Here is a 22,549-nt window from a genome sequence, read left to right as displayed (position 1 = left end):
TTGACTTGAATGTTTTATTTGAGATTTGCACAAATGTTTTGTTATTTGCACAACTGTCAACCTCAGTGGAAAAGTCTGCCTGTTACTGTCTACATTGTATTAATTGCACAGTGTATTTTAATTTAATTGTTATGCAGGAAAGGGATATTTGTTTTATTTTATTCAAGAAGCATTTTTATTCTATATATGCAGGCAGTTTATTTTTATTTCATTTGTTTTATACATTTTGATATTGTGCAGACCTCTGTTAATAAAGGAACCTGTGTGACATTTGACACGAGGCTTTGTATTAAAACTGAAAAACTGAAAAAAATGAAGCTAACAGAGATGCTATGCTATAATGCTTTGGGGGAAACCCCAATTATGTCACAGAAAAAATATCAATATATATCGAGTATCGCCATTCAGCTAGAAAATATCGAGATATGACTTTTGGTCCATATCGCCCAGCCCTAACGTGTGAGAAGAATAAGCCCTTAGCCAGTGTTAAACTCCTCTCTTCCAACAGATGAATGTCTTTAACATCCAAATGGCTGTTTTGTTTTGTTGTTTTATTAGGTATTTTCATGTCTAATTCTGACACACAACAGCTTTAATGTAGACTTCCTGGAAGGAGGAGTGAACTGTTTAACCATCTTGTACATTATTGCTCTTTCCTTGGTGTTTTGGACTCACGGGCGCTCCAACAACTCTCACGCCGCAGGTCTTCTAATCTCTTGCAGCTGCTGTCAGAAATGGGTGAATACAAAGAGGCGATGGAGCTGCTAAAAAAAGCCTTGAAACTGGAGCCAACCACCAAGGTGAGATTATGTGGGTGAAGAGGTCCTTCCTCTCACCCTGTTTCCTCTAAATCTGCCTGTGAATCCCTCTCACACACATGCATGCTGCCTGGCGACCAGTGTTACTAGAGCTCGTGGATTTCCCCATGAATGCATCTGAACAATGACCACCTGTGTTCTTTTAGGCTGCAGCTTATCATTTCAACAAGAAAACATTTGAGATATATCCAGCGAACGTCTGTGTCTTCTTTCCAACTCGTCTCAGAGAAGCCGTTCTGACATTTGCCCCAAGAAATCTTGGTATCTGTGGACCACCTTTAGTTTAAAACTTGTTTTGTCATGTCTTTGTGGCTCGTCTAATCTCCCAGATCTCTGCACATCTGATTAAACTCAAGGCTCCTCAGGCTTTGTAGCAATTTTTCTTTTGTAAAAGGTAGAAAGGTGTAGGTTAATGTGTCAAGAGACAAGAGTGAAATATGCTGGAAGTCGCCATCGAGGGATGGATAAAGGTCAGGAGCGATGCGATAGGTACAGTAGGCTGCGGGGCCCAAGATGGTGCTGCGGGGCCTAAAGTGGGGCGAGAACAAAGCTAAGGGAATCTGGAGTCTGTTTTTTGTTGAAGATGAATGAATGTTGTAGGTTAGAGATGCAGTTAGGTCCTCTCACAGTTGTGTAATTGATGGGCGGCGGCAGGCGGCATAAACATAGTTAATGGCATGCTGTTGTGTGCTCACACATGGAGCATGTTTGTGCACACTTTACTCTGCATGAGTCAAACATTTGTATTATAGCCATCTGAGTTCAGATGTCTTCATCAGGAGGAATAAATCTTGTATCCATTTTAAGTATGGTATAAAAACCGTCTGGTCTGACTCTACTGCCACTATTATAAGTTGATGTTTACAGTTACAGTGGATTAGAAATGAGACAGAATGACCCATCCCTCCTTTAAATGTTGGTGTTTTACTCCACTTCCCTCAACTCCAAAATTACTCTCATACAACAAAAGTCCCTCTTTTATCTATTTTTGATTGGTTCATGTTATAAGACATTACTTAGTTTTTTGAAACTTCATCCTACACCCTTTCAAACAGGAAATATTTATTTACATATAGATTTGTCTCTTTAATTTGCCTTGTTTTGCTTATGGTTTTCTTTGTTGTTCTTTGTTTTTTTCGGTATATACATTTTATGCATTCTGATTATTTTGTTTTTGTTTTAACCTGTTTGAATAAATAAATAAATGAAAAAAAAAATGAAAATACTTTCCGCAATAAAAGGAAGACAGTGCGAGTGTAAAACCAGCCAGCAGGTCTGGGGTAAACCTTCATCACTTATCATCCATAAGTGTGAGGATAGAGTTTCTCTTACCGGCCACTGCTCATGCTGGTGTTTTGAAAGTACAAAAAGAAAAACTACCCACATAACTTTATTATTGTCTCTCCGAGGGTCTGCGCTCCAACTGAAGTGAAGGTACGAAACGGTCTGACTCAGACTTTCCAGCTACAAAACACACACCGGTACTGTATACAGGACCAGTCCTGGAAGGGAAACTCGACCAAAAATCACAATTTACGGCCTTTAGCTTGCGGTTTTTATGCAACACAGAAAGCAAGGAGAACATTTCCATCAGCTGTTGACAACACACCGCTGCCGGAGTGACTGTGACCTGACACAAAGGGCAAACTGCCTCCCTCACAAAGACTGCTGGTGTTGTCTAGACAAGACCAAAATATTTTGCTGCTTTGCTAATTACACCCTAGTCCCCCATCTTTCAGGGACCTGTATTAGCATCTATCCGATAAAGTTTCTTTTTTCCTCCGAGTGTAATCCACAGAGAGGGAAAGATTTATAATCTCTAACGATCAATCTAGTTCATTTATTTACAAACTGGTCTTTTGAATATACATGTTTGACAAGGTCTCACTAGAAAATGCATGAATGGTAATCTACAACTGTGCTGAACACTTCAAGTCAGGCCTCTGCTCTCATCTGCTGGGCGATTTTAAAACTGCATCTTCATCTTCTTTGGGGTTTTTTTAGAGGCTCTTTTAATGTTTGAGCAAAGAACAGCCTTTTCTTTTTTGTTCCTATAACTCTTTAAAAGGAACTATTTCTCTCTTTCTTTAGGCGATCCATGCCGAGTTATCCAAACTCGTCAAAAGACAGTCGGGAGGGAAAGACACCCAGGAGTGGAAGGCCAAACCGGCGGAGATGCTCGGAGACAATATCGTACCCTTCCTCATTCCTTCCAAGAAGAAACCCTCGGTAAGGCGCCACATCTGCACACCTCCCGCATTGTCTCGTCGTGATGAACAACAGACTGGATTCAGGGCCTCTTTGTTGCATTTTAGGGAATTTCCTGGAAGCTCATACTGGGAGCTCTGGTGGTGGCCTTGAGCAGCTTAGTGACGTCAGTGGTTCTGGCTGCAAGAAACTGAAGTCTCTCCAGGAAGGAAATGCTGTGATGTGCAGGAGCCGCCGGGTCTCCAGTCCTCTTTCATCAGGTTTCCACCCTGAAGACCACACGGCAGCACCGGAGCATGAACTCGAATTCATTGAAAGAATCGAGTGAATCCCCTTCAGCAGCACTTATGTATTTTTTTTTGTGGAGCAACAGAAGTTTGTAAGAGTCATCTTCTCAGATCTGTTTTATTGGATAAAGGGATTATATTTCTATTTATCTTGGAAAATGTTCTGCTACAACAGATGCTTAAAAAAAAAAAAAAATGTATGTGGAACAAAACCTGCAGCTAAGTTTAGTACATGACCAAAGGAAAAAAAAAGTATTTGATCAGTGCTCAAGGTGCAGGAGGTAAAACTGATATGAAAATTACAATAAAGTCTTGACATCTTGTCCATTTTCCCTAAAATAAGCCAGTCTGTAAGACATTTGGTCTCTTAAGACAATAAAACACCTTTTTCTGTCTGGTGAAACAAATAAAAATATCTTAAATTAAGTGTATATGTTAATTTATTAATTCATCATTTCATAAAAACAATTTTATTTCCAAATAAATATAAAATGTTAAAATCTATTTCATATTATATACATTGATATTTGTGCATGTGCATTTTTCTAAATATAAAAACCTTCACTTTTGATCAAACATTTAAGAAACTATAAAGTAAAAAAGTTAAATATCTCAAAGTTAAAATAAACAGAAGAGTTGTGTTCTTCCTCTCAAAATAAAAGCAGCATGATGTCCTTCATTGTTCCGTGTGCATGTACAGACGGGTGTCTAGAGTCCGCAGCAGCCGCTGAGAGTCTTCTTCGGGTTGATCTCACTCAGTCTGACCTGAGATTCTGATTTTCGCCTCAATTTGCCCATTTTCTTTACTTCTCTATGGGAAAGTTAAAAAGAAGCGTGTTAATTCTTTAAAATAGAGTGAAAGAATAAACCCTCTGGTGTCCTACCTTGCTAGATGAAGCACTGTATTCACGATGTTGATTCCCTCTTTGGCACTTGTTTCAAAGAACAAGGCACCGTATGCCTGCAAACAAAGCATTTCCATCTCTTCATCAGTTTACTTTGACATCTCGGAGAAAGAGTGATTAGCATGTTACCTCCAGATGGGAAAAGCTCACCTTGGCTAACTTTTCTCCGTTTGCCGTGCTCACACATCCCTGTGATGGAAGCTGCTCCCGGAGGTCCACCTTGTTTCCAACAATACAGAGGCAGATGTCGTCGTCGGTGGAATCCTTCAGAAAAACAAAGAGGATGGCTTCACGTCATTGGCGGTAATCGAAGGAGAGTGCAGTTCTCTTCGGTCAGTGTGAACACAGTATCCGGACGTTATGTGTACGAGCTAAAACTTCCAGTAGTGCAATGTGGGTAGTGAGGGATCACATGAACTCTGCAGTCACAGATAAATGCATTAAGCTGCAGTCATGCTTCATTTATGAACTGGATAGGAAAAAAAAAAAAAAGGTCAACTCGGGGTCAAATCGCATAGTTATTGTGTTATTACGCTTTTCAGCGCTTCGCTTCAGGCCAGTTGTCATGGGAACATGACATTCTGCCAACAGTGTTGCTGACCATTGTCACATGACTTCTGGTGAAGCGTTTGGGTTGGATTGAAAACACTTTAGATCAGGGGTCGGGAACCCAAAATGTTGGAAGAGCCATACTGGACCAAAAACACAAAAAACAAATATGTCTGGAGCCGCAAAAAATGAAAAGTCTTGTATAAGCCTTAGAATGAAGGCAACACATGCTGCATGTTTCTATATTAGTTATAACTGAGGGAAGATTTTTTTTTTTCATTATGCACTTTGAGGAAAAAAAAGTCCAAATGTCGAGAAAAAAGTCAAAATGTTGATTAATGTTGAAGTACAATCTTGAGAAAAAAGTCGAAACGTCGAGAAAAAAGTCGAAATGTCGAGAAAAAAGTCGAAAATGTCAAGATTAATGATGAAGTACAATCTTGAGGAAAAAAGTCGAAATGTTGAGAAAAAAGTCAAAATTTCGAGAAAAGTCGAAATGTCGAGAAAAAAGTCGAAATGAGAAAAAAAGAAAAGAAATTAAAAAAAAGAAGAAAAAAAAGAAAAGAAATTTAAAAAATGGAAAAAAAAGGTCAAACTTTTTTGAAAAAGCTCCAGGAGCCACTAGGGCGGTACTAAAGAGCTGCATGTGGCTCTAGAGCCGCGGGTTGCCGACCCCTGCTTTAGATGAACAGTGAATGCAAAAAAAACTATTCAAAATAATCCAGTTTGCACCAAGGATGTGAAAACAACTCAAGTTGATAACCATAGTTACCCGAATCTGATCCACCCACGCCCTAACATTGAGAAAGCTGCTCTCCGAGGTAACATCATACAGCAGCAGGACTCCGTGAGCTTTGCGAAAGTAGGACCTGGCAATACTACGGAACCTGAAGTCAAAGGAAATAAAGGTCAGTTAAATCTAATGGCATTTCTGTTGAGTTGACATTAAAACCCGTTGACATATATTTACAATGATGGAACAGAAACTACTTTTTTCTTTCGCAAATTCTTTGATATATTATACATCCTGCAGGGATTGGCATACCTTTCCTGCCCTGCGGTGTCCCATATCTGCAGACTCATGGCCTCCCCGTCCACCAGCATCTTCTTCATCTGGAAATCCACCCCTGAGAACAAAAGAAATGGGGAGTTTTTCATCTGAAATGAGATTGCAGACTTTTAAGATTCTCAATTTTCCATTCTTTAATCTCAAGAAAGGTGTACTAAAATCCCTAGCAGGTTTTTGAAAAATAAACTTTCAGTTGTTTGAGTATATTGAGAAATTTTATAGGCGAGAAGAAAAGGCTGAGACTAGAGAGCAAGTTTCTTTGCCGTGGCAACAACGCAACGTTAGCATCAAGCCAACATGAAAAGAGCTGCGAGCAAGAGTCAGGCTGCACCCCGGTCAGGCTGCACCCCGGTCAGGCTGCACCCCGGTCAGGCTGCACCCCGGTCAGGCTGCACCCCAGTCAGGCTGCACCCCGGTCAGGCTGTACCCCGGTCAGGCTGCACCCCAGTCAGGCTGCACCCCAGTCAGGCTGCACCCCAGTCAGGCTGCACCCCAGTTTTGCTCCATCTCCAGCATGAAGTGAAATGGAGGTCCCACACGTTTCAGATGTGGGGTGCTTCCGCCCGTTTGGCTGGATATGTGAAATTTTTTGAAAAGCAACTTAGCTCTATAGCCTATGATGTTCTTGTCTCAAACTTCCTGCCAGCTCAGTCTGCCATGTGGAAAATTGAGCACCAAACATGACTCGACATGCATCTGTTCAACTGTGGAAGGATTGCTTCTGGTGGGACCACACTTACTGACTCAAGTGGGAGTGGGACCCAAGCGTTAGAGAAGCACTTCCTGGGTTATAACACCGTTTCCACAAGTCCATTATTTTACACTGACAAAGGTTATTCACAAGCAGAAAACGTTCAAAATAATAGCCAACCGTTCCAGGAGCGAATTTTCAGCAAGTTCACGTGATGATCAGAGAAATTGAAAAAAAAAAAACAACCAAGAGCTACATCCATACAGACCTCAGTTAGTGTGGTAAATGTTAAAATTCACGACGGTGGCACCCACCAAGTGTCGTCTGAATGTCTCCTTTGAACTCTTTGAGAGTCAGCCGCAGAAGGAAGCTCGATTTTCCAGTTCCTGTGTCTCCTGCTAAAACCAGACGGTACATCGGTGCAGGTTCTTCACTGACGAATAAATCCTCCTCCAGTGGCTGTGTACACGGACGACAAATGGACAAAGCAAAAGCAAATGACTTGAAGCTAGAACAAAAACTTGAGTCTATACCTGAAGAGAAAATTATATTTTCCCCACCACGTGCTACGGGAACTGCAGTGACTCGATACAAAATACTTCCAGTGACAAAACCAGCAAAACAAATTGGCACACTTTTGTCAGTAAACATCCATAAAAGCTAACTCTTTGAAATTTAGGTTTAGGTGTTTTAAACTCCTTTTTTTTTTCTCTTTCGTTTTTAGGATTTTTTGTGTCTCTAGTGGCCTTTATTTTGAAAATGGCTAGACGGAAAACACGCAAGGGGGGAAAACACGCAGTAAAGAGCAACGGGCTGGGATTTGAACCCGTGCCACCTGCTAAAGGGGGATAGCCTCCGTATATGGTGCACACGCCAAACCAACTGGGGGGCCTCACTTTCATTTCTTTTTGGTTAACTACCAAGAAAACTCCGGTAATGACAGCTGAAGGAGACATGGGGATAGGAGTCGTCACTGTTTTACACTTTCTCCTCCTGAGGTTAGGTGATAAACTATAATTAAAAAAAAAAAAAAAAAAAAAAAAATTAAAATCAAATGAACATGTTGATACTGATGTGCCTTTTCTGCTTAAACCTTAAAAGAAGACTGTGAACTTTGTTCTCCTTGAAGTCAAAATCCCCTTGCACAACAAAAGAGGCAAAGGGAGCAACCGCTGCACGGCGTGTACCCTGGCAACCAAGAAAAGCACACAAGGCATCCATCCAGGATGATGACCGAGCTGAAAGTAAACACCGAGAAGGTCACGCTGGAATCTGAGCTCCTTTACAAGCTTAAATTCCTCTAACTCTTACTCAGACTTGAGGGTCTCATGAAATTGCATCTTTCTTTTCGTTGTTGCTTCTCTCCTTCTCTTTCTCTCTAGTAGACCTTGGAGTGGCTTGTTAGCATGAAATACATGCATCTTTGTTACTGGCAATGCTGCGTGTGAACCAGAGGATTGAGCCCACAAACAGCTGGGAGAGTTCATCACTACATGTTGCATTGAATTAAGTTTTAGTCCCATCATTATTTTTGGTTTCAGCATTAAAAAAAAATGTTGCTACGCCGACCAACATTTTAGACAGCATCTCTAAAAGAGATGAGACAGATAACAGAATATAATCATTTTGAAAAACTAATAAACCCACTTTTTACTCACAATGGAAGACAGAAAATATATCAAATAAGTTAAAAAAATATTAGCTAATTTTGTATTTGATGGAAGCCACATATATTCAAAATGTGGTACCAGGACCACGGTACTAAAAAGAAACACCTGGAGGCTCATAGGCATCAAATCTGTGACATGACTAGATATAAAACGATCATCTTAGAGTGTAAACATTCTGAAAGAACATTACAATAATTTTCCTCAGTGTAAAGTAGTCAAGTGTTTGAATATCCCATCATCGACTATACACACTAATCATCAAAAGTACCTGTAGGACGGAAAGATTTACAAGTTAAGGCCAAGAAGAGCTTTTTCCTTTATGCTTTTATATTCCACCACAACAGATCAAGATGTGATCAGAGTGCAGACTTTCAGCTTTAATTTAAGACGTTTCACATAAGTGTGGCCCTTCCTATTTAGGAATTACAGCCGTTTTATGCAAAGTACCCCCACTTCCAAAGGCTACAAAGGGTTTGGACAGCTAACTGAAAATAAGTCATTAGCAGCAATTCCTTTGTCACTCCAAGACAAATGAGGCAGATTAAAGGTCTGGAGTTGATTTGGGGTTTTGTTGTGGCATTTTTCAGCTCGTTGACTGGAGCTACCAAAGTGAAATCTAAGGAGATATCAGTTCAAGGAGGCCAAAGGAGTAAAAAAAAAAAGACAAATCTACAAATGGAGTGTGCCCAAATCTACAGTTTTGTAGATTCTTAAAAAAAAAAAAATGAAAAAAATTAGCTCAATATTATCAAAAAACCTGTAAGACAACTAAGGTGGATGATCACACAATCCATTCCTTGGTGAAGAAAAACCTCTTCACACATTCAGCAGAAGAAACACTGCTGGAGAACGTAGGAATATCACTGACGGAATCTACCGTCAACAGACGCCTTCGTGAATGTAAATCCAGAAGGGTACAAACCACTGGTAACGTTCAAGAACTGGATTAGACTTTACTTGAAAACACCTCCCATGTTCTGAAGTCAGATGCTTTGGACAGATGAAACAAAGATAAACTTGTATCAGCGTGAGGGGAAGACAAATATACAGGGAAGAAAAACTCAAACTCAAGATCCAAAACACCACATCATGTGTCAAACATGGTGGAAGCAGCGTTATGGTACGGGCCTGTATGGTTGCCAGAGGAACGGGCTCCCTTGGGTCCGTTTCACAAAGCAGGTTCAACAAACTCTGAGTCTAATCCTGAACGCTTAGTTGATCTACTCTGAGATCGGAAACTCTGAGTTTTCAGTTCCAGAACAGCGGATTTGAGTGAATTTACTCAACTCTAAGTAGTTTCACCTGGAGTTAAGCGCGTTCACCACAACTATGAAAAGCCAGCATCAATGGAGCCCTGATTCGACGAGTCACCATGGCAACGGGAAAGAGGAAGTCTGCTTTTTTCACCCGAATGGAATTAGAGATTTGAATGCGCGCATACGGCGAATTTGAACATGTTTTTTGAAAAAAGAGTAACACCGCAGCACAGAATATAATATAAAATTAATTTAACAGACCTCTACATCATTCACCTGCAATACTGTGGAAGTCTTTGATGGCTTGGACAGGTTTATGTAGGCTTGCCACCCGTCCCTTGAAATACCAAATTGTTCCGTAATTGGGAATTAAAAGTTGCGTTCCGTATTGAACCAATACAGACACATATTATGCTCTTATTTATTCATGTAATAATATACAGGTGGAGGTCGGAAAATTTGAAAATATTGCAAAACTTAATTCGTAGTAAATTCAACTTAAGGTGAAACAAATATTATTTCCCACTACATACAAAGTGAGATATTTCAAGCCTTTATTTGTTATAATTTTGATGATTAGACTATAGCTCACAGTTTATGAAAACCCCAAATAAAAAAATCTCAAAAAATTTGAATATATTATGAAATCAATAAACAATTCAATCATCAAAATTATAACAAATAAAGGATTAACATATATTGCTTTGCCTGTAATGAGACTATGTATAATGTACATGTATTACGTGGTCTGATAATAACCATCTCCCGACGAATATTTAATTCTCTGCGCATTAATGCTGCACCTTCATCAATTGTGTCTTCATCAAAAGGACATGCCGTGTTCGTGACAATGGACTTCTAATATATACTGACTCTGTTTTTAATGACAGAACTTCGCCAAAACTCGCCTGGTGACTGAATGAATGAGGAAATCAAATGTGCGTGTGGCTCTGAAAGAGGCGGAGACACAGAGAAACTCCAGGTTCATTGAGATAAACCTGGTCCCGACCAGGTTAGATTCAGAGGGTCTGTTACTACGGTAACTGACCAGGTTAGATTCAGAGGGTCTGTTACTACGGTAACTGACCAGGTTAGATTCAGAGGGTCTGTTACTACGGTAACTGACCAGGTTAGATTCAGAGCGTCTGTTACTACGGTAACTGACCGAGAGCTTAAGTTACCTCTCTTTGTGAAACGGGCTAGAGTTACTCCTCTTTCTCTGGTTTGAGTTACCTCCCTTTGTGAAACGGAAAACTCAGAGTTTCCCTCATTTCAGGGTTAACAGACTCAGAGTTTTCACTAAACCTGCTTTGTGAAACGGACCCGTGGTGTCTATTGATGATGCGACTGCTGACACATGTAGCGAGATGAACTCTGAAGAGCTAAAACTGCTCACATTCACACAAACGCTACAGCAAACCTGGCCTCCTCCGCTCCCAGACACATGCGGTCCGAGTTTAAAAGAATGACAAGCTGAAAGTTTCTGCCATTTAAAGAGTTGATGTGGTTTCTATTGTGAATACACTATTTTATTTTTTTTTATTTTATTGGTTTAGTTGATAGGGACAATGCAGTTTAAACATAGTTTCAGTACAATGACAGCAACTGATGTTCTGCACATAGAGTTTATAGCTATTGCTAATTTGCAACTCCTGTCCCTAGTTGGGCTTTTCTAACAATAAAACACAAAAAAACAATATCTAGGACCTATAATACAAAATTACATCTATTTAAAAACAATCACAAAATAAACAGTCACATAATCCCACAATCTCCACACATCATACACATACTCCCTCACTCCCTCTCAACACGCATCACAACACAGACAGTAACAACATTTCAAAAGTTGGTACAATCATGTTCACAATCAGCCAGTTCTTAACCATGGATGCAAAGATTCTGCTATCTGATACCAATTTTATTTCATTCGGGAGTCCATTCCAGAGATGACCGCTCTTTACTGAGAAAGCTATGGGTTGATGAACTGATCTTGCATTGTGTACTAAATTCTTGGCTGTTATTTATTTTTTACCTGTGTGGAAAAGGCTGACAGGCGTCTTCGAAGGGAGGAGGCGACGGAGCTGGCTTTGCTGGGAGCCACCGACACTGCAGCCTCAGATTTCACCTCTGATATCTAGAGCAAACAAGCGCAACACGCATGTGAAGTCCTGAGAGAATAGTGGCGTTTTATTTTTCACCCTCCGCGCCACACTGGGACTCTGCTGGTTTCTCTGACCTCCACGTCGGACGGGACGTACGAGTAGCTGTGATGCACGGTTTCCACAGAGCTCCTGGTGTCGTCAGTGTCGTAGTCGCTGCCCGAGCTCTCGGCTATGTCCATCGGCAGGGACAACCCGCTGTCCAGGTACCTGTCGGCCCAGGTGGACACATGGGAGATGCTGGGATTCTGCTCCGAGCTGCACCCAAGCCCCAACACACACAAACAAACAGGCTTGAAACTGTTACAATCCATCCGTAAAGTCAGGCGGCGTGAAAGCAAAAGGAGCGTCATGTACCTGCCATTATTGAGCGTGCTTTGTCGTAGAGGTTTCATTCTTCGGGCCGGGGTCTCATTTTGGGGAGAAAGCTGTTGAGCAGATTAGAAACACCAGCAGGGAGAATGTTCTTTTACCCTTGAACCAGTGGGAACAGTCAGCTTTCATTTGACACAAAGCGAGTAAGTATGAGGACATGTGCCTTCAGCAAACTAGGAACTTACCCTCCTTTTAGCTGTAACCACTTCAGAGGCTAGAGCTGAACGGAGCCCGTCATTACTGTCATACAGCTTTTTATTCGTTTCCCTGATGAAACATTTAAGAAAACAGAAGACACGGTCAGAAACATACACGCACTTACAGCTGGAAGATATTTTAGACACTGGCCTCGTCTCTTGCATGCGTACAGTGGTGAATTAACATTAAATGTGTGACAAAAGCAGCTGGTATCCATTACAACTCATGCAGTGTTGATTCAGACACCTCAAAATAGAAAACATAATCAGCTCAGACAGACTCACTGTAGGACCTGAATGTGACTCGAGTACGACTGGTACTCCAAGACCATCCTCTTCAAATCCTCCGTATCTCTGCACAAACATACACTCGCATTTTATTGGCTGTTATTTCTTCGTCTCCGACACAAGCTGATGGGGTTTTTTACCTTTCATACTGAGCTTTCTGGTCTGCGTACATGTTCTTCAGCTTGTCCAGCTCCGAGTGAAGGACGGCGATGTCCGTCTGCGCCTGCAGCAGAGAACTCTGGAGCTGCTCGTTTTCCTGCAACGAGAGGCCGGCATTAACGATGCGACGCTGCACAGGTGTGGTTTCTTCTTTCTGGAGCCCAACGGGACTTACCTGCGTCAGACCGCTGATCTGCCGGTTCAGTCTGAGCACCTCCTCCCTGGACTGGCTGAGTTCAGAGTCTTCCTCACTCTTGATGACAAACAGAAATACAAAAAGTTTGATTGAGAGTTTCAGTTGATGAGTTAAGTCAAATGACCAAAACCAAACACACTAAAGAACAGCAAAAGCACAATTCCTAGTTCATATCACCTTTTGCATGGCTGTGATATAATCTCTTGGAACCTAGTGGTAAACAGAGGTGTCAAGTAACCAAGTACAAATTTTGGTTATCTATACTTCACTGGAGTAATTATTTTTCAGACGACTTTTTACTTTTACTCCTTACATTTTCACGCAATTATCTGTACTCGTTACTCTATTTCATTTCGGCCTTTAAAAAAAAACTATCCAGTTAAATTGCTCCATCCGGATAGAGTGAATTTGGTTGTGGTTGTTTCAGATGTTCTTGTCCAGTTTTGTTCTTACATCCGTTCCCTCAGATTCCTGCAACTAAACTTGGATGTACATTCCAATAAAGGTTAGGATAAATGATAACATGCCTCTGAAGTTTGACTTTTTGCACCATTACAATACTTATAGGCAACTAGTGATCATATCTTCTGCTCTCTGAAACACATGTTAATGCTCAATAGTACACATATATGGTGCTTTAATATATTTGCATTATACTTAGATGGATTAATTTTTGATGGCTTTTTTCCCCCTTACATTACTTTTATACTTTAAGTAGTTTTGAAACCAGTACTTTTACACTTTTACTTGAATAAAAAACTTGATTTGATACTTCAACAGGAGTATTTTTAAACTCTAGTATCTATACTTCTACCTGAGTAATGAATGTGAATACTTTTGACACCTCTGGTGGTAAACATAGTGTGTGCACATCTTTAACATTCTCTCAATAAGATATAACTGACAAATACTGAACACTGAAGGAGTTAAATTATTAGTCCAGCTTTATTGTCAACTGTCCCCATCTACAGGACAACAGCAGGAATTGCTTCCATACTTCATACAATGATGAGACACTGAGAAATGCTGTCTTATTTTTTATCACATTATTGCTTTGGGTATTTGACATCTTTTAAGTGACATTTCAAAACATCCAAATTAGGTTTTTAACTACAGCATATTTTTCTCCAATTACATGAGTATACAGAAAATGTGTTTGTTTTTTAACTGTTGTAAACATAACAGTCTTAATATTCTAATGAGGACACTGCTTAAACTCCTTTCACTGTTGACAGCCTGACCTGCCTGTAAACGTGACAAGTTCACGACTAATCTCAGCTTAAACTTTATCTACATTCACACTCGGCTTCCCAAGGGTGTCTGGTGTTCTGCCTCATTAGGAGTGGGCCAGCCAGTTCTACGAAAGGTTTAAAAACAACAACAAAAAAAACAAACACACCCCAAGACACTAAAATAAAAATTCTGAAATGAAACTACTTGCGAGTTACTGTAAGTGGCTCTCGAACAAACAGAGCAAGGCCGTGGTCCTGTGAGTTTGACAATGATTGATTTCACCCCATTCAAAGTGGATAGACAGCAGCGCTGAAGTTTACGCTCTCTGCTGGATCCTGACATTAATAAACATCTGTGCATTTAAAAAAGCACATTAAGTTTGATAAGAATCAAAAACATGGTCTGACAGAACGTTTGAGAAATTTGGAGGCTTTTTAAAATCTGTTTTTGGTCCATTACTCCTTCCCAGAAATCAGTCCGAGCTACACACTGCAGGAGTTTGTCCTTTAGGCAGTTACCTTGTCCTCATTAGAAAACAGGTGTTTGATAGAGGACAGAGTGATGCTTGTCTCCTGTCAACACCTACCTTTAACAGTCTCTCCACTGTGGCCTGCAGCTCTGCGAGCTCGTTCTCATGCTTCCTCTCAATGGTCAGCATTATTCCTTCCATCTTCTTCTGCTCCTACAAAACACGAAACGAAAGAAGTTCAGACCTGATCAGAACTTGACTTGGGGCTTACGGCTGATCTCACAGAGGCTCTTTGTGAGGAGACGCGATGCCGGCTGGTGTGTGTCGTGCTAGGGCTGGGCCATATATTGAGATTTTAATATATATATCGATATATTTTCAAACGCGATATGGTACGAGACAATATCGTTTATATCGATTATAAATTTTTTTTTTTTTTTTTTTTTTAATGATTTTGAAATAGCTTATTTTGTGACATTGACTTGAATGTTTTATTTGAGATTTGCACAAATGTTTTGTTATTTGCACAACTGTCAACCTCAGTGTTAAAGTCTGCCTGTTACTGTCTACATTGTATTAATTGCACAGTGTATTTTAATTTAATTGTTATGCAGGAAAGGGATATTTGTTTTATTTTATTCAAGAAGCATTTTTATTCTATATATGCAGGCAGTTTATTTTTATTTCATTTGTTTTATACATTTTGATATTGTGCAGACCTCTGTTAACAAAGGTACCTGTGTGACATTTGGCACGAGGCTTTGTATTAAAACTGACTGTTTTTAAGGGTTTGCCTCAGAAAAAAATGAAGCTAACAGAGATGCTATGCTATAATGCTTTGGGGGAAACCCCAATTAAGGCACAGAAAAAATATCGATATATATCGAGTATCGCCATTCAGCTAGAAAATATCGAGATATGACTTTTGGTCCATATCAGCCAGCCCTATGTCGTGCCACAAATATGCAGGTAGCTCGAACAAAATGCAAACTTTTCATTCCAAAAGATGGTAAATGGAACTATAAATCAAATATACTTGCATTGACGGTGGATAATTCAGTTAGCTTCTTAGAAATATTACAATGGATCACAGGAGATACGACTGAGCATGAGTTCTGCAGCTACTTACAGCAACTCACCTCGTCTCTCACCCGCTCCTCGGCTCTAGCGAGCTGTTGCTGAATATCCTCCTCCAGTTCTACCAGGTGACTGTTATTCATCTCCTCAGCTCTGTTTCAAAAAAATACCTGTAATCAAATGTTTGCTAGCGCAGGTGCCATGCCTGTACAGCAAACCACACACCGGACTTGACTTTTAACAGGACACAGTTGTTTCAACTCTGCTCTTATCAGACAACGCATGAAACAAGAGCCGGGGGAGGGACAAGCGTGAAGAGGATTCTGCTGCTGAAGCAAAAATGTCCTCGCTGGTATTTCTTGAATAGATCTCAAAAGAAAGGAGGTCCATTTGTTTCAACGGCTTGTCAAAACACAAGCTTTCTTTAGTCTTAAATACCTGGGCAGGGCAGCACACTTAAGTCTTCCTACTTCCTTCAGCGAAGAATGTCATCTCTCATGCCAAGTGCCTAGTGAACCACAGAACGACTCAGTCGCAAAAGAATAACAATTCTGTCTCACACTGTAGTCTCATGTGTCAACAGGACTCCAAACTACAAACATTTACTTGCATTTCGTGACAAAGAACTAAAATGTATAACCAGTGCAGCTCGCAAATATATACGGTACGTGTCCTTGTTTGAATGTTACTGCATTTATACATCGTTTGATGGACATTCTGTGGGAGAGCAGCAGGAAATAATCAAGTGTGTGTAAGACACCACGAAGACAAAGACAGGTTCCCGTCATCAGGGCGGGGTGCCATCCATTTCCACTTTGACATTTAAACATCAACCTGACGAGGAAAGGAGGAAACAGCAGATGAACTTTGTTTAACAGCGCAGAGATATTATCACTTCTAAGCAGATATGATATGGCTGACGTGGTTCACGTGTCTGAAATATTGCTCTCAGAGACACCCAGACTTTGTAGGAAAAATTGTTATGGTGACTAAAACTGATGAAACAGAAGGAAATATTAGAAGATGATAGTTTTAAGATGATTTTTTTCTTCTTTCTTTTGGTTTATTGGTTGAAATTGTTTTATATTATTTCTGCCCTTTTTGGTTTGTAGAAGCAACGTACACTCGTCTCAGAGTTGTAGCCAAGCAGGTGGACTTAACAGCCGTCATTAGTCGTCACTAGCAACCACCTGTAACACCAACCAGGTGCACTGGCATGAAGAATGAGCTCAATGTACAGGAACGTATCAAAAAAGCATCTGTGTTAAAGAAAGTTACAGTGCAGCCAAAACACACTGTTAAGTGATGTATAAGTACAGTAAGTGTACATCTTTTGGTCGATGGCAACGAGGAAGTGAAGGTATGGAGGAGCAGCCCTTGTAACGGTGGTTCTGGTCTCCCTTCCTGGGGGATCCGGGTCAGCGAAGGAGGATGTTGGCGGAGATGATAAGGACTTCCGTTGTTATCTTTTGTACTACTACTGATAATAAAACCAGCAATAATGACATTAGGGTTGTTAATACGATTATTGCCATTATGGTTGCTGTAGATGTCTTTACTGACATTAATAATGAATTATATATTTACAAGTATGTGTACCCTTCCCTCTTGTTTGTATTTGCATGCATGTTCATACATGTATGCCTGTGACACAAACCTTACAGACCTGCATCTCTCTATCTCTCTTTTCCTGTCCGTCTTTTTATGTCGGTTGGTCTTACGCATGTCTGTCCTTTTTACTGCAACACAGTTCACCACTAAGACACGTCACACAAACACGACAGCAGTAACCAAACTTCACACACTGCACCTGTCACTGTCCTTTCATGTGTCACACCTGGGATTTTAGTCCTCTCTGTCAGAATCAGAAATTCAAATGCTGATAGAGTATGTTGGGTCAGACTGTTGAAGAGGACACTCGCACAACATTCACACACCTTAAAAAAAAAAAAAACTAACATCTGCTGCAAGATTAAAATGCATATATCTGTCATAGATAAAAGGTTTTACCAAATCATGGTACTAACCATTAATATATGCAAACAGTCGTAAAAAAAAAAAAAAAAGAAAAGACAAAAAAACAGTAACGTGGTCAAAGAATAGCTATATTGGATTCAATGTGATATTAAATGATCTTCTTGCTGTCAAGAGGTTTAAGCCAATTTCACATTTAAGCTGATCTTAAAGTGCAATTTTGGCACCAAACAGGCGCATAAAACTTTAAATCATTACTAATATTTAAGGACGCGTACTGCTATCACATAACACTATATATATAGCCTTGGCTGGGCTCATCTTAACAAATTAAAAAGGACCAAGCTGATATTACCAAGCAAGAAAAAATAAAAGATGACCAAGAATCTCAAGCTTTTTAAAATTGAATTAAGTAGTGGCAATTAAAGAGATCTGCAGCTTTCTTGAAGAAATCTGACCATCATCATTAAACTAGCCAGTATCTGGTGGATAGTAGCATTTTTAGTTTTTTTTTCTCACAAATAAAGTTTGCAGTCGTTATTCACCTCAGACTGTATTAACTTTAAAGACCTGGTAAGGACCAAATAATCTTTTTACGTCACGTCATGACACATAAAACCGTGAAGACGAAAGAGAACGTTCTTACATTTAGTGACTGTATGTGATGTGACTTCAAGGCCACACGTGACAGCCATTTCTTTTCTTACCGCTTCAAACTGGTCGTCAGCTGTGCACATTCGAGCTTGTTGTCCAAGCTTTGACTGATCAGAGAGTTGACAATTTCCTCATACGCTTCCAGAAGAGTTATGTTTGCAGAGGAGTGAATGGCCTGGTGAAGATCAGCCAGCTGCTCCCTGAGGCTGGAAGGTGGAGAACAAACAGTTACTACCAGCAGTGAACAGATGAGAGCCATTTCCTGCTGCGCTGCCCAAAAATGCAACATCTCGCAAAGAAATGAAAGGTGGCTGTTGGAGTTTGTGAAGTGGGGATGAAAACCTCCAATTTGATCCAAGATGACGCCCCTTTCATATGAAACAGTACAGAGTGACGAGAACTGAATGGCAAGAGAAAATATAAGTAAGATTTTAAAACCTGGATGAGGCCTACAGGACACTTCACACAGATGTCCAAAAGATCATTCCAGCCCACATTTGTGTGTGGGCTCCATTGGAGATGTAAATGGGCTGAAAAGGTTGAGGCCCAGGTGGGACTGGCCTTGGGTTACCTGTTGGCCCCATGCTTGCAATGGTACATAGTTGAAGACTGGGTCCAAATGTACGTCTTATCTCACTTGGAACAAACCGCATACAAAACACATCAAATCAGTCAGAACTAGATGTAAAATGATCAATAACTTTCTCACAAGCTTAATTTCAATTCCAAAACCCAATATCACATTTTGAAATGTTGATAAAAACACATATTTGAAAGAACTGCACATCCATTGAGTCAAGTTAGGTAACAAAGTTGTGTTTTCTCCTTCATAAATCTATCCATCCATAACCCTGGGGGGTCTTCAACAAGCCGAGGCCCATGGACCTACTGGACCATAATCCGTCCTTGTGCTCCACTAAAGACCAATACTTTTGAAAATAAAGTCAAATATCATTGTTTGATTAATTGAACGGGGGGGGTTTGTGCTTTCAGGAGTTCTCTCTAGTTTAAAGTTACTATGGTTTCTTCTTGTTTCTTTGTAGATTTGTTTTAAATATCCGTGGTAGATAGGGACGAATTGCATCTTTATTCACCGGGAGTGCTGCACCAGACCAGACAAAACAGCAGTTAGTGGCAGGTATAAACCTCCACATCCTACCTCTAAACTAGGCCGGATTATCCATATACTGAAATGGGCAAGCACCCACGGGGCACCAAATCAAATGACTAACTGGACCACATATGTCATATTTTGTTATTTTCTCAATATATTTGCTGGAAGAAGAGCAAACAGGTACAGCAGTAACCAATGATATAATAAAAATACATGAAAATTATTATTAATGTGCTGTTCCCTACCTTCACATCAGCTCATTCAGTAGGCCTGTTTGATTGCTTATTTGATATGCTGTAATATTTATTTATTTATTGTAGATCCCCATTAGTCACTGCCTCAGCAGCGACTATTCTTTCTGGGGTCAATTAAAAATTACAATACAATTAAAAAATACACAAAAAAACAATTAAAGAACAAATATAATATATACATTCACACATCTACCAAAGGAAAAAGAAAACCAGAACTATTATCCTACATGACAAATAATGATAAATTAAAATATAACAGACATAAAATACATACAAAAGTAAACAAAGATAAAACATATATCAATATAGTAATGATAACCTCACTTAGCATACTAATTTGATTAAACCAAAAAAGTATAAAGAAAATCAAACATTCATAACTCCTAAGAGATTACAATTAACTGACAAAAACATTAGTTACATTCTACAACAACCTCTTTCTGCTTTACAGCTCGTCTAAGTATTTTCTAACACCTCAAGGCTTGTCTAGTGCCATAGTTGTGACTATCACTAGCGAGCAACAGCTGAGAAGAGAGAGACTAGTAGGTTTACTTGATATATAAATGTTTTTCAAAAATATAATAATGCTACAAACTAGTCTCTCACCAACTCTCATCCATGACAATTGATTGTGCATTTTTTTCCACGCTGTACCCAAAGCTTAAGAAAACTCAAATATCCTATCTCAAAAAATTTGAATATTCTGGGAATCTTAATCTTAAACTGCATAATCAGCAATATTAAAATAATAAAAGGCTTGCAATATTTCAGTTGATTTGTAATGAATCCAGAATGTATGACATTTTTGTTTTTTCAATTGCATTACAGAAAATAAAGAACTTTATCACAATATTCAAATTTTCTGAGACAGTCCTGTAGTGCTAGTTTGCAGGTATCTAGTGACGTCATTGGCCTGTGGAAACAGCGCCAGTAGGCTACAGGTGTGACTTTACCTGCAGGAGAGGACAGAGCCCGCGTCCACCCTGTCCACGAACTCTTCCCCCGGGGCTCGGGCTGCCCCGGAGCCGAAAGCCGCCAGGTCCAGAGTCTCCGACACCTCCCGGAACCTGCAGGAGAACCTGCTGTAGTCGATGTATCCGTCCTCGGCAGCGCCGAACTTGCCAAACAGAGTTTGGATCTCCGCGTCCGGGACGCCGAGCTCCCGGCAGACCACCGTGAAGTCCTCAAACTCGATCACCCCGGACTTGTTCACGTCGCAGGCAGAAAAGAGTCTCTGAAGGCCGGGCCGATCCATGGCCATGCACTGATGAACCTGTCCCAATCCGCTGCTCCGTCAACACTGACCGCACCGGCTGCTGGTAAAGTCAAATATCCGATCAGAGCCGCTGATTGGTCCAGGTCTCCGTGTGGGCGGGGCTACACGGACTCAATGGAAGCCAGTGTTGCCGCGATCACCTGCGGTCCCTCGGTTACCATGACAATGGAAGTTAGTGTTTGCTTGACCTGTATGTCATGTTTGCAGCCAGAGAGCCGAGTTAGTAGCAAGGCTGGCAGTGTGTTTGTCTTGGAGGTGTGTAGGCATGTCAAGGTTTTTATCACACACGAACGTCTTCCCTTGAGCTCCACTGTTGACAGATAAAGTGTCTGTGCCAGGCTACAACTTTATAAAAAAATCTATTTAAAGATTTAAAATCTTTAAAAATATGCTGTGCTTTTTTCCCAAAAGCAGACACAATTTCCTGACGTCTTAAAGAAATATATCTGATATATTTGGTTTAAAAGATGACAACTAAACAGTACAAAAGGTCCTTTTCCTGCCATGTCTTCATAGCAGCTGGTTTTACGGGGTGTAGTCAGCAACTTCACTCCACCCCCTTCTTCTTCTGGGTGAGCCCAGAAACTTAAGCTGGGCATACACTGTGCGATATTTTAAATCGTTTGAGACCCATCTCACACTGCACGACTAGATCGCGGAGTTCAAAAGTTCACAGCCCACAATTTATGTTCTCACACTGTAAGAGCCGATACTCGGATGCGACCCATCTGCTCACACTATACAATCATAATCCTCCCGTCGGACCTCTGTGTACTGGAACTCGAGGCCGGTTTTGGGGCAGGGGTGGGCTGTGTCCACCCAAACGTGCGTCCTGCCCACCCGATCAAAGGTTATGGGGATCCTTTATTTTTTTATCATTTTATTTTTTTACATATATAAAAAAAATCCCCAAATATCTGTACCGTTTCTGATTGGGTCGGCACTGCGCATCATTTTTAGACACAACAATGAACGCATACCGCAAAAGTTGTGTCTCGGCGGAGGGACCCGGCGTCCCAGCAAAATGAGCACAACAGAGAAGTGTTCAGAACAGCGCAGAGCGCGCACTGAAGGCTGATTTATGGTTCTGCGTTACATCAACGCAGAGCCTACGGCGTAGGGTACGCGGCAACCCGCACCGTACGTGGAAATGCGGTCTTTTTTTCTGCTATTAAAACATGATTTGTAATGTGAATTTGCAACACTTAAACTACAAATAATAGTTTTTGACGTGACATCAGAGATTGCGCATGCTCTCTGTGAAAGGATGAGTCCAATCGGGTCGTAGCTGCTTCAACTGTGCGATTCCTTCACGAGGAGCGACCAGGATTTCAAACACGCTTGATTTTCTTGCGACCTCACGATTTGTGATCAGGAGCTCGTCGTGAGGTGTTAATCTCTCGTCGTTACCCCACGTACACTGCACGAGGCACGAGTAACGATTGGGTCAATATCCGTCCCGATCCAAAAGACTGGAAAATCGGCTCAAAACGAGCCGATAATCACACAGTGTATGCCCGGCTTTACGGTGCGTCCGAAATGCCATACTAAACAGTATATACTAAAAAGTATACTTAAGTTCGGCACAATTTTGAGTAAATATCAGTAGTATGCATTAATTCGGACGTACTATTCAGAGTGCACACGTCACTTCCTGCCGTTGGGAGG

General features: G+C 40.6%; 2 protein-coding genes across 2 annotated transcripts in view; one reads left to right on the top strand and one right to left on the bottom strand.

The window, feature by feature from the left end:
* Positions 1 to 3,778, top strand: part of fkbp16 (FKBP prolyl isomerase 16) — a 38,136-nt gene extending 34,358 nt beyond the window's left edge. Inside the window, exons 6-8 of the mRNA XM_061721880.1 lie at positions 723 to 800; positions 2,910 to 3,047; positions 3,134 to 3,778. Of these exons, the coding sequence (XP_061577864.1) occupies positions 723 to 800; positions 2,910 to 3,047; positions 3,134 to 3,220 (303 nt within the window). The 3' untranslated portion in view covers positions 3,221 to 3,778. The remainder of the gene's footprint in view (positions 1 to 722; positions 801 to 2,909; positions 3,048 to 3,133) is intronic.
* rasef2 (RAS and EF-hand domain containing 2) lies at positions 3,330 to 20,860 on the bottom strand. Its single transcript, XM_061721879.1, has 17 exons — positions 20,559 to 20,860; positions 18,291 to 18,443; positions 15,672 to 15,762; positions 14,650 to 14,745; positions 12,810 to 12,887; positions 12,616 to 12,731; positions 12,473 to 12,541; positions 12,176 to 12,257; positions 11,973 to 12,043; positions 11,693 to 11,873; positions 11,489 to 11,590; positions 6,842 to 6,986; positions 5,813 to 5,894; positions 5,540 to 5,654; positions 4,369 to 4,482; positions 4,198 to 4,274; positions 3,330 to 4,124 (listed from the first exon to the last, which is right to left on the bottom strand). The coding sequence occupies exons 1-17, from the start codon at positions 20,858 to 20,860 to the stop codon at positions 4,022 to 4,024; spliced, it is 1,977 nt and encodes a 658-aa protein (XP_061577863.1). The 3' UTR covers positions 3,330 to 4,021.
* Between the last annotated feature and the right edge of the window lie 1,689 nt (positions 20,861 to 22,549).

This window comes from Cololabis saira, chromosome 5 (assembly GCF_033807715.1).
Source record: "Cololabis saira isolate AMF1-May2022 chromosome 5, fColSai1.1, whole genome shotgun sequence".
Classification (NCBI taxonomy): Eukaryota; Metazoa; Chordata; class Actinopteri; order Beloniformes; family Belonidae; genus Cololabis; species Cololabis saira.
This window is presented reverse-complemented; position numbering and strand designations above follow the sequence as displayed.

What these genes read in the sequence shown, in the direction of transcription:
- rasef2 (XM_061721879.1), bottom strand. Translation starts at nt 20,860, where the DNA reads ATGGATCGGCCCGGCCTTCAGAGACTCTTTTCTGCCTGCGACGTGAAC. An exon ending in GGCTCTGTCCTCTCCTGCAG is followed by an intron (nt 18,444 to 20,558) that starts GTAAAGTCACAC and finishes TCCACCTTCCAG; the next exon opens with CCTCAGGGAGCAGCTGGCTG. An exon ending in AGATCAGCGGTCTGACGCAG is followed by an intron (nt 12,732 to 12,809) that starts GTAAGTCCCGTT and finishes CTCTCGTTGCAG; the next exon opens with GAAAACGAGCAGCTCCAGAG.